At 40.0% G+C, this 12,374-nt stretch overlaps 1 protein-coding gene across 2 annotated transcripts in view; it reads left to right on the plus strand.

Moving 5' to 3' along the window:
- The window catches only part of Cab39 (calcium binding protein 39), an 82,065-nt gene that overhangs the window by 47,807 nt on the left and 21,884 nt on the right, over positions 1 to 12,374 (plus strand). For both annotated transcript variants that reach the window (XM_050123170.1, XM_050123171.1), the window contains exon 3: positions 10,660 to 10,824. In XM_050123170.1, coding sequence (XP_049979127.1) covers positions 10,660 to 10,824 — 165 coding nt within the window. The remainder of the gene's footprint in view (positions 1 to 10,659; positions 10,825 to 12,374) is intronic.

Consider the following 12,374-nt stretch of genomic DNA (forward strand, 5'->3'; position numbering starts at 1 on the left):
TTTACCTGGAGAAGAGCTCAAGATGTCCAAGGTGAGAATGAAAATAGATGACAGAACAAAAGAATTGAAGACCTAGGGGGCTGGAGAGAGCATTGTCTGCTTCCAGATGACCAGGGTTCAATTCCCAGCACCCACATGGCCACTTATCCCTGTCTGTAACTCTAGTTCCAGGGCTTCTGACACCCTTGCACAGATATACATGCAGGCAAAACACCAATGAACATAAAATAAAAATAAATTATATATTTCAAGAGAATTGAAGAACTTTGAGATCAGAAGTCAGTTGAGGGATCAGATGATCCTTTTAAGACACCAAGGATATACTTGAGGTCCCTTGTTTAAAAGCTGTTTCTGCAACACATGGAGATAGAAATAGAGCCATAGACTTTGGTACTGAAATGAGCTGCCCCTACCTACCTGAGAAGAAAAGGCAAAATAAGAGGGATAGTAACCCTGTCAGACTCTACCTCACTTCCACAAAGGTTACATTTAACATCACCCCAAAGGAGACAGAAGTCCAGAGAGTAACATGATATACTACTGTTAATGGATGCAGTCTTCAGATAACCTTCTGGACCATAGTCCAGTTCACAGTCACGTGTTCCATTTAATTGAATCTCCCCTAGCTGCTTCAACCTGGAAGAGCTCAGTCTTTCATCTTAGTGACCTAAATATTTGAATGTTTTATAGAATAATCCCTGATTTTGGTCTTGCTGGTGTTTCCTCATGGTCTGGTGTAGTTGGGACAGTTTGGCAAGAGCTCCACAGTACCCTGTTGAGGATTTAATATATTTTATCTCTGGTAATGTTCATAACAAGCACTTAGTCAAAGCGCTAGCACACTGTAAAACTACTATTTTATTTTTGTAGTTAGTGTCTTGGGACCTGGGGTTGTAAGTTCAGTGGCAAAGTACTTAACTAACATGTTCAAAACCTTAGGTTCAACTCTCGTAATAGAGGTGGGGTTGTTTTTTAAGCCAAACATGGTGGTCTCTGCCTATGATCCCAGGAGGATGAGGCAGGAGATTGCTATCAGTTTTAAGTTAATTCAAACTGCATAGTTTGTTCCAGTATAGTGAGTTCCAGGTCAGTCGTGCTACAGAGAGAAGCCATGTCTCAAAACAAGAAAGAGCATTGGGGGAACAAAGCATGTATTCCAGGACTGGGTAAAAAGGAGTGTCTCAATATGGAACAGTTTAGAAAGAGTTCGCCACGGGCAGGTCTCATCAGAGAGGAGTAAAGCTAGGTGTCCATATCTATAGTAGGATATTAAATAAAATTCTGGAGGAAAGTGCAACCATTTTGAAATGCCTACTCCTAGGAGTTAACTGCTTGGAAATCAGTCCAGCTGGCAGGATTACTTGAGCTGGATTGAAGTCAGACAAGCAGCACAAATCATTAAACTAAGTATGCATGGGTTCCATCACATTTACAACAATTACAACTCTGGGAGCTGGGGTAAAAAAGTTGTGGGTAAATCATCCAGGAGTGTAAGGAATCCAGAGGCATTGACCTCTTGTTGGGGGCAGCACTGAAACACAGCCTTAGCACACAGGGGATGTGGTCAGTAAGGACCAGTGGATTAGGGGATTTCAGCAGCTTAAAAGGGGGAGTGTTTAGAGGTGCTGCAAGTGTGAGTAGCTACTCAGTGGGTATGAGGACCAGAATACACACTGACTAGTGGAAAGCCTGCAGAGAACCACAACAAGAACATGGAAGGAAAACAGTCAGATCAAACATGGCCAACCAATTCTCTTTGTGGCATCTCCCCCAGAGTTTTTCTCTGTAGCCCTGGCTGTTCTGGAACTCACTCTGTAGACCAGACTGGCCTTGAACTCAGATCCACCTGCCCCTTAGTTCTCCTGAGCACTGATATTAAAGGCATGTGCCACCACTGCCCAGCTTTCTCTGTGGCATCTTAAGTCAGTAAATGCTGCTGAATTACCTAGCCTTGTAAACACCACCACCCCCATTGCAGGGGGAGTATCACCTTTCTCACTGATTAGCTTGCTGTTTGTTTAATCAATTGCAAATAGGTCAAGTAACAGGAATCAGAAATTATACAAGTAGTTGAAATAATTAAAGAACCCTGGCCTTGATCCCCACTGCATAAATGAATAATCAAACAATTAATAGATAAGTAAATAAATAAACAAGTGATAAATTAACAATCAAATCTGAAAGTGAAAGAGGGAAGGAGGAAAAGTAAAAAAGCAGTTTGTTGTGTGTTCCTTTAAACCAGTGGCTTTCAACGTTCCTAATGCTGAGACCCTTTCATATAGTTCTTCATGTTAATGGTGACCTCCAACCATAAAATTATTTCATTGTTACTTCATAATTTTGCTTCTGTTATAAATCGTAATGTAAATATTTGATATGCAGGTTATCTAATGTGAAACCCCTGTGAAAGGGTTGTTCGACCCCCAGGGAGTCACTACCCCAAGGTTAATAATCATTGTTTTAGACTGTGCAGTTATAGGAATTAGCTTGTAAATTGAGCAAAAGTCACACCTACCTTTGAACTTACTGGTTTCCCATAGAGTAGTGTGGATGTACTACTCAAGATTTCCAGCACAGCCAGCATGGAAACAAACTGTTCTTTCTTCATTTAGTTGAGTACCAGATGCAGGAATTAACTTTCCTTAGGGTTAACTTGGGGAAGTGTCCACACTGACTGTATGCACACCAGTCCTTAGTCCTTAAGTACTTAGTCGTAAAATGGCAGCCTTATTGAATTAATCAGCCGTTCCTTACTCACACTGTAACTTGGTCAGGCTGATACTGCTATAATTAATTTGTTGACTCTCTTCCATTGATTACAGTTTCCCCCCACATCGCAGGTGATTTCTTTCAAGTGATTTGTTTCTTCGTTTATCATCAAAGTCTGTCTTACCCATGAGGACATGTACATTGTGGGTAGATGGGGAGAAATTAGAGTGCAGGTCTAGTTTAGACAGTAGAGCCAGACTTTGTAGGAGTTATAGGTCGTGCTAAAAAAGAATTTGCGCTGGGCGGTGGTGGCGCATGCCTTTAATCCCCCAACAGAGGCAGGCAGATCTCTGTGAGTTCAAGGCCAGCGTGGTCTACAAGAGCTAGTTCCAGGACTCCTAGGACTGTTACACAGAGAAACTCTGTCTTGAAATCTCCCCCCAAAAAAGAAAGAAAGAGAGAGAGAAAGAAAGAAAGAAAGAAAGAAAGAAAGAAAGAAAGAAAGAAAGAAAGAAAGAAATTGCACTGTTCTAAGAGGGGTAATCATTGGAGCATTTTAAACAGAATATCTTTGTCATTTGTGTTAGTATGTGGAAAAGAATGTAGGCGTTAACAAAGTCAGTCAGTAGGCTATGTAGTAGTTTCAGAAGGAGTCACAGGACTTTGATTTTGATGGCAATGACAAAGGAAGACAACAGATGACTGGATCTGGGAGAGTTGGAGACTTAGCCGTTGGGCTGGTTCAGAAGAAGGTAGAGTTGATGAAGACCTCTGAGTTTCCGACATGTGCAGAAGCCACCTGTATTGCTAACTTATCTAAGGACAAGGGAAGAATACCAGGCAGTGGGTAGCAACATGAGTTCTGTTTTAGATATATTGGCTTTGAGGTAGGTACTATATCATAAGACATCTAAATAGAGACGTTTTATGTCAAAATGACAAAAGGAAGGAAGGCCTCATACATGGCCTGTGAAATGCTTGATATTTAAAGGTTTAGTTAAGGAGGACAAACTGAAAAGGAGATCAAGAAGCAAGTAGAGAGGTAGGAAAGGTGAAAGAAAATTAGGATAGGGAAGAGCGCAGTGAGCAACAAATACAAATGCTGCAGGTGCCCAGGCATAATGAAGATGGGTAATTGCTTTTAGAGGCATGTAAGTCACTGTTGGGTTAGCCAAAAGCAATAAAGTATGAGGTGTAAGAGCCATGTGGGATTGGGATGAGCAGTGAATAAGGAAAGAGATGTGGATTGTGGCAAACATGGGCAAATATTTGAGAGATTTAGTTATGGGTGAAGTATAGCTGGGAGGAGTTTGTGGTGTTCAGGAAGAGCTTACTTGGTTCTGTTAAGGGCAGTCTTGACCATATGTAAAAACTGAACATTGGGGGAGTTGGGAATTGGCTGTGTGAAAAGAAAAAGAGATAAAACCTGGGATTCCCGAAAGGTCAGGAGGACATCAAAACCCAAAAGCAGTGAGAGGCAGGTGAATGTAATTCCATTGCCATTGTCTCCCCACCCATAATATAGCAGGAAGTGTATCTTCTGAAAAGGAAGGGGCTTTCCACTCAGAAACTTTCCATTTTATTTCTGCGTCTCCTGTGTAAAGACAGCTTATTGGAATAGAATTTACATACTGTGCAGTTCATCCTTTTAAGGTGTGTAATTTCACGTCCTTTCAGTTCATTCATGGATACATGTGACATAACTACAGTCAATTCTAGAGCATTTCACACCTCAAAATGAAACCCTTGCCCCTAAAGAATTACCCCTTTCTTAGGAACCTGTTGCTGGCAGAAGAAAGTATTGGATTTGGCCTCACCTCAAATTTTAAAATCGTAATGATTTCAAAATGGATAAACTAAGAATTTCTAAGAGTGTTAAAACTTGAGTCTGACCAGAAAACAAAGGAGGCCAAAGGGCACATGCCCTTTAGGATCATAGGCATAAAAGCACCAGATAACACACTCAAAAACCCTAGTGTCAGATATTTTTTCTTCTCAGTGAGAATCACTTGGAATAAAGGTTAATGAGATGGAACTGAAAAGGCAGTGTGTGTGAACAGATTATAATAGGATCAATCCTACTGTTAAATGATTTCCTCTTGGTCCAGAAAAATTACATTTGGTGCTCCTAATTGCATATGAGATGCTGAACTACTCAGAAGTCTAAGTACTGTAAATAATAAGGTAGATACTGGACCAAGAAAGGTAAGCTCTGCTGAACAAAGATTCTTAAAGGTTTCAGAGTGGGATTGATGAAGGGCAAATTAAAGTCAAACAGGTTTGATTACTGTTTTTTAAGTCAGAGTCTCACCATATAACCCTGGCCGAAGCTTGCTGCGTAAACTAAATTGGCCTCTCTCTGCCAGGATTAAAGGCATGCACTACTGCACCTGGTCAAAATGGTTTAGTGAAAAGATTTTACTAAATTAACTTCATTTTATTTTTCTTATAGTCAGAAAGTATGAAATAATGCTTATCAAGATATTCAACAAAAATCTTTACAAATATGATTTGCAAGTAGTGTTGTAGCTACACCCCAAAATTATTAGATCATTACTAAAAAGAGGGGTGGTTCAAAGATATGATGATAGGCCCAGTTGTGGTTCTGTCCTGTTAGGTGTTTTAGTTAGCAATTTAGGCAGGCCACAGGGGTATAACTAGACGGATGATTCAACTGTAAAAATAATGTAATAGGCAATTTACTGGGGTCTTCAGAACCCAAAGATGTCTGTGCTGCCGGGTGTTGTGCTGGCGATAATACAATTGAATGGTGATGTAGGGAGAGTGAAAACCTTACATTGCAGTCTCATGCCCTCCAGTTGGCCCAGGAAAGGTGAAGAGATTCACTCTACCCTAAATTCTTTCTCTTTGCATTTTATGATTGCCCAGATTCTTAAAAGATGCCCTTAAGCTGTGTCGGCTTCTGTCAGGGAAGCAATACTGTGCCATGTGCAGAATCTTCTGTATCATTCCATCTGGGGCAGGGTTGGGACATTTGTTGTCCTCCCTTTCTTAGAAGAGTAATTCACAAAGTTGAGAAGGGGTTTTCTGGAGATGATAATTTAAAGGAAGATGGGCATACTGCCTGCAAATAGACCTTTGGGTGGAAGAGAAGTTACTGCATGGAGCATCAGACAATATAGAGAAGCCACGTTTGTCTGATTCTGAGAGCTGCTAATACAGCAGTACTGGAAGCAGGAAATATGCGAAGTGATCTTGTGTGATCATTTGGTAAGAGGCTTCCATGATTGGTCATAGTGGGATTCCTGTGGGCTGGATAATTCTGAATACTGTCACAGGCTGGTGTCCTATAAATCTGAGTTAACTCGACCTCTAAGGTTTATTTCTTATTTAAGGTAGATTTTTACAGCTTTTAAGTTTACTATTCATTCCCATTCAAGGTGTCTTTGTTGATCTATACCAAAACTTCTATATTTTGATGGGTTTGATTTTTGTTTGCTTGCTTGTTTGTTTTTCTGAGACAGCTTCACACAGTGTAATAATATAAGCTGGCCCTGAATTCACTGTGTAGCTCATGCTGGTCTTGAACTCTCAATTCTCCTGTTTGGATCCACCAAATGGTGGATCATAAGCATTTGCTACCACCTTTTTCTGTGTGAAATTTTTCTTTAAATATTTGCTTTACTTCTGTAAAGCAAAGGACACGGTCAACAAGACAATGGGAAAAATCTTCACTAACCTCACATCAGACAGAGGTCTGATCTGCAAACTATACAAAGAACTCAAGAAAAATGGTCATCGAAAGAACAAATAATCCTTTATAAAAAAAATGGAGTACAGACCTAAACAGAACTCTCAACAGAGGAATCTAAAATGGCTGATAGACACTTAAGAAAATGCTCAACATCCTTAGTCATCAGAGAAATGCAAACTAAAACAACTCTGGAAATCTTACACCTGTAAGAATGGCCAAGATCAAAAACACTGATGACAACTTATGCTAGAGAGGTTGTAGGGAAAAGGGAACACTCCTGCATTGCTGGTGTGAATGCAAGCTGGTACAGCCCCTTTGGATGTCAGTGTGGTGATTTCTCAGAAAATTAGGAAACAACCTTCCTCAAGACCCAGAAATACCACGTTTGGGTATATATCCAAAGGATGCTCAACTGTGCCACAAGGACACGGGCTCAACCATGTTCATAGCAGCATTGTTTGTCATAGACAGAACCTGGAAACAACCTAAATGCACCTCCACCAAAGAATGAATAAGGAAAATGTGGTACATTTACACAATGGAGTACTACACAGCAGAGAAAAATAACAACATCTTGAATTTCCAGGCAAATGGATGGAGCTAGAAAATAGAAAACATCATTTTGAGTGAAGTAACCCAGACACAGAAAGACAATTATCACATGTACTCACTCATAAGTGGTCTTTAAAAATAAAGCAAAGAAAACCAGACTACAGATCACAATCCCAGAGAACCTAGACAACAATGAGGACCCTAAGAGAGACATACATGGATCTAATCTACATGGGAAGTAGAAAAAGACAAGCTCTCCTGAGTAAATTGGGAGCATGGGGACCTTGGGAGAGGGTTGAAGGAGATGGGAGAGGCAGGGAGGGAAGCAGAGAAAAATGTAGAGCTCAATAAAAAGAAAAAAAAATTGCTTTAAGACATATGTTAATAACATCTTTAACTTCTAATAGTCTGTCTTTGGAAAATACGATGCTGCATTGGTTACACCTTGCAACACTGTATTTCCGTTACCTTTCTTGAACTACTGCTGTCATGCATTTCTTTGTTCTATGCAGTAACCTTAGAATATACTATTTTTGTTTTAAACAACCAAATTTCTTTAAAGTAATAGGGAAGGAAAACATATTTACTCATTTTCTTCTCTATCTTTTAGCTTTAATGCATCTCAAAAACTCATTTTTCTTGTTCTGTTTTTTTGTTGTTTTATTTTGAAACAGAGTCTCTTTGGCTTTGGCCATCTTAGCACATATTATATAGAATTATCTTTATTTTGAAATATCTTCATTGGGATATAAAATTCTAGGATGATAACTTATTGGATTGTATGTTTTTCTCAATAATTCAAGCAGTTCTCCACTATCTTTTGGCTTACATATTTTGTCAAGCTGTTGTCATTCTTTGGTTTTCTTGTCTATGGTCCTTCCCCCTCACCACTCCCTTCACCCCCTAACAGCTACTTTTTAAGATTTTCTCTTAATCACCAGATGCAAACGTTGCATTATTCAGAATCTGTGTGTACCCCTCCTCTGGGTCTCTATCTGTGTTTCAATACATGTGTGTAGACAGATTTTTCTTTGAGCCATCAGCTCACAAATAACAACAGGGAGACATATTATTGATGATGAAAGCTTGGCCTTATCTTAGGCTTGTTTTTAACTAGCTCTTATAACTTAAATTAATCCATTCTACTAATCTACTGCCCATACTGCTTTTTCCTTTTCTCCTGGCATCTTGCATTTATCTCCTTTTTCTTTCTCCAGAGATCCCTGCCTATACCTCCTGCCTAGTTATTAGCTATTCAGCTTTTTATTATCCCAATTACAGCAAATACATCTTCACACAATGTGGAAATATCCCACAACACATGTGCACATTTGTACATGCAGAGACTGAAAAGGGTGGTGGAGCCCTCTGAGTTGGAGTTAGAGGCTTAATGTGGGTTGTAGGACCTAAACTCTAGTCCTCATTATTGCACAACAGATGTTCTTAACCATAGCCATCTCTTCAGCCCTTAATCTTGATACAGTCTTATTTCTTTTTACTTTATTAAATGTGTATGGGTGTTTTGCCTGCATGTACGTCTGTGCACCACATGCATGCCTGGTGCCCAGGAGGCCAGAGGAGGGCGTCATATCCCCTAGAACTGGAGTTACCAGACTGTTGGGAGTACGCATGTGAGGCTGGAACTCAAACCTGGGTCCTCTGGAAGAGTAACCAGTGCTCCTAACTACTGAGCTATCTCTCCAGCCACCTTATCCCTGTTCTTACATTTGAGATTTGTTTACTCTTTAATCAGTACTTATTTTGACAGATTTGCATTTTTTGTTTGTTTAGGGGTTTGTTTTGAGAAAGGGTCCCTCTATATAGTCATCATTATCCTGGAACTGTGTAGAGATGACTGGTCTTGAACTTACAGACATCTACCTGGCTCGACCTCCCAAGTTCTAAGATTAAAGGTGTGCACCTGGCAAATTCAGAATTGTTTTCATTCATCACATTTTCACATATTCTGTCTGCCCTTTGCCCTGTCCTGGGGACTGAACATTACTTAAAGTTACCCTAACGTTCACAAATTTGGTATTCTCTATTCCACTCCCGTGATTCAGTTTTGGATAGTTATTACTGCTCATCTTTGTAACGTTTTCTTCTGCAATATCTTACCTGCTGTTAATATCCACTGTAATTTTAACCTCAGATATTATAGTTTCTGCTTCTAGATCTTTTATGTATTCAGTTTCTCTATTTAATAACCTTGGTTTTTCTTGAATATGTGGCATATAGTTGTAGTGATTTTTTTTTGCATCCTATTATCAGTGTTGGTTATTTTGGTTACTTAGATTTCTAATTTCTCTCGCTGAGCTTAATGTTAAGATTTGTTGACTAGGGGGCTGGAGAGATGGCTCAGTGGTTAAGAGCACTGGCTGCTCTTCCAGAGGTCCTGCGTTCGATTCCCAGCAACCACATGGTGGCCGACAACCATCTGTAATGAGATCTGGCGCCCTCCTCTGGCGTACATCCATACATGGAGGCAGAATGTTGCATACATAATAAATAAATAAATAAATAAATAAATAAATAAATAAATAAATAAATAGAAAGATTTGTTGAGTAAGATGAAATCAGAATGCCTAACTACTGAGGTAAACCATCTTGGGGGTTCTGCTTGATGCCCTGTGACTTAGAGAGGAAAGACTTTATCTTGCAGTTTACAGTCTGTCATGAAGGGAAATCAGAGCAAAAACTTAAGCAGAGGCCATGGAATAATGCAGCTTCCTGGCTCGCTCTCATGGTTTGCTCAGTTTACTGTCTTGTGCTATACAAAGGTATGTGCCCAGAGGTGGCACTACCCACAGTGGATGGGCCCTCCTACATCAGTCATTAATCAAGAAAATGTCCCCATGGGCCCGTCTAATGGCGACATTTTCTCAATTATGATTCCTTCTTCCCAGATGACTCTAGCTTGTTAAGGTTGACAAGAAACTTAGCAGTCCAGGTTTACAGTTTCAGAGGTCTATTGCTTTTAGACTTAAGGCAAGCCAGAAACATGACCCTGATGGAAAGCAGTCTACTGTGTGGCAGCCAGGAATCATAAACAGGAAGAGAAGAGGGGTCTAGGGATAAGGCACACTCCCAATAATCGTCTTCCCTAACTAGACCTTAGTTTCTCAGTAACACTATCTAATTATTAATCCATCAGTGGGTTGATCTACTTATGGAATTAGAGCCTTTATGATCCTATTACTTCCAAGAGCCCACCAACTATAACCAAGCTTTCTACCCATGAATCTTTCAGGGGATACTTCAGAACCAAACTATTATCTAGACCCTGTACTTTTCCTTCTCCCTCATCTCTGCCTTGTACTGCTCATGTTCCCTGATACTTGTTTGTTAGTCACACACACTCCATCCCCCACCAGCTCACATGTCTCTTCCGTAGTGCTTTTCTGAACTTGAGGAACTGAACCTTGTCATTCCTATTTATATTATACATTAATTGGCTTTCCATTTTCCACTCAGTACACATCTTCCTTCCTGTGGGGAGTGCATGCTGCTTTCTTTCAAGTACACACGTGTAGTATCCAGCTACTGAGGACAGAGATGGAACTTACATATAGATCTGAGGGTAGATAATGTAGAAAATGGATTTTTAGCTTACACAGATATGATTGTATGTTTTTGTTGAAATGAATTGGTTTTTTTCTTCTGCATCTTCCTCCCAAAACCAGGCTACAGAAGAAGTTTCCAAAAATTTGGTTGCCATGAAAGAGATTCTGTATGGCACAAATGAAAAAGAACCTCAGACAGAAGCAGTCGCCCAGCTGGCCCAAGAGCTATACAATAGTGGACTCCTCAGCACTCTAGTGGCTGATTTACAGCTCATTGACTTTGAGGTAAGAAATCCGTTTCTCAATTTTCAAAAACATGTTTTGTGGTCCTCTTCCATACATTCTATTCTTTGAGATATTTTAAGATCCCTGCTGACCCAAGGACTTCTGACCTTTGCACACACATTTCACCACAGTGTATGTAAAGTTTCTTGGGTGTTTGTGATGCCCTTTGATTTAGGTTGTATTTCATAAACAGCTTCTCTCTGGTTCAAGGAATGAGCAGTCCAAAGAAAGTCATAGAATGTTAGAAGAGCCTAAAAAATGTCTGTGAGAACAGAGATCATGTATTGTGTTTTGTGCTTGCTCAGCACTGCTTTTAAATAGCAGATTTTATTGACAATTCTGCATTTCTGACTTCTATAAAATTTGTCTCTGGTAATATTGGGTCTGTACTCGTTGGCGTCTCAGCTGTAGCACCAAGCCATTCATTCTTGGTCTAGCTGCAGACAGCACAGCTTGCTTTTTCTCCAGGGGCCTGCTTACCCCCCCCCCCCACACACACACACACCCCATTTTGTTGCCTCAGCTTATACAATTGGATCATGGCATGTTAGTTGTTTAGTGAGTTCGCGAAGAAAATGGCCCTTGATTCTAGCCTGGAAAACATGTACAAAGAACAAGCAGCCTCTTTGGCTTCTTGAGTATGCTTTAAGTCTGTGTTTATCAGCCCAAGTGAGTAGATGTCTGTTTTGGCGGGGAGGGGTATGATATGATATTGAAGAAGGGAAGGGTGGCTACTTCAGTAATCCTTAAAATAAAGAAAAATAAACATTTTTGTCCTATTATAGAGAAGGTAGAACTAAGCTGTTTCCATGTATAAGTCAAATTCTAACAATTTATCTTCTCTCTAACTTGAGCGTTACATTTGGAATATCTGATCCTTCTCCTTTGTCTCTACCCATTTTGTTCCCTAAACTGAACACTGAATTTAATACTCATCTGAGACTTTAGAGGCATCAGGGTTTTTTGGTTTGGTTTTGTTTTTTCTTTGTTTTTTTTTTTTTCTTCTTTTTTGTTTTTAAGTGTGTGCCTTGGGACTGATTTGGAGAAATTACTATTACTGCACCTGAGCCAACACAGGCCCCAGGAAGATCTACCTGCCCATGGGCTTCAGTGCCCTCTGGGCTTTATCAGCCTTCTGACAATGGCTGTTCTGAAGCATCTCTTGGGGGCCAACATTAATTTCCTAGGCAGTTTTCTGGGGTTAAGGTTCAGTAGATGATCTGTCTGTTTTGTGCAGTGGTGGTATAAAGTTCTCATCTCTGAATACTGTTTCGTGACACTTAGTGCTTCCGTTATTAATATATTTTAAGTTTTTCTGAGTGACTGAGTTTAATGAGGAGTTTATCTGCTTACTATTAAAGCTCAGCTTTTTACAGGATTCTGTGAAGCCATTACACTGAGAGTGCAGTCTTCTTCCTTTCCATTTCTGCAGAAGAAAGTGTACACTCTCTGTGTTATTTATAACAGAAGTATCCACTTGAGTAAGGTTCATAGCCCTATAGGTTGTAAGTGTGCTGTCAACATCTGCTTTCCATACTGAGTCAGTGTGC

This window comes from Alexandromys fortis, unplaced genomic scaffold (genome assembly GCF_014885135.2).
Source record: "Alexandromys fortis isolate MF-2015 unplaced genomic scaffold, M_Fortis_MF-2015_v1.1 scaffold_213, whole genome shotgun sequence".
Taxonomy (NCBI): domain Eukaryota; kingdom Metazoa; phylum Chordata; class Mammalia; order Rodentia; family Cricetidae; genus Alexandromys; species Alexandromys fortis.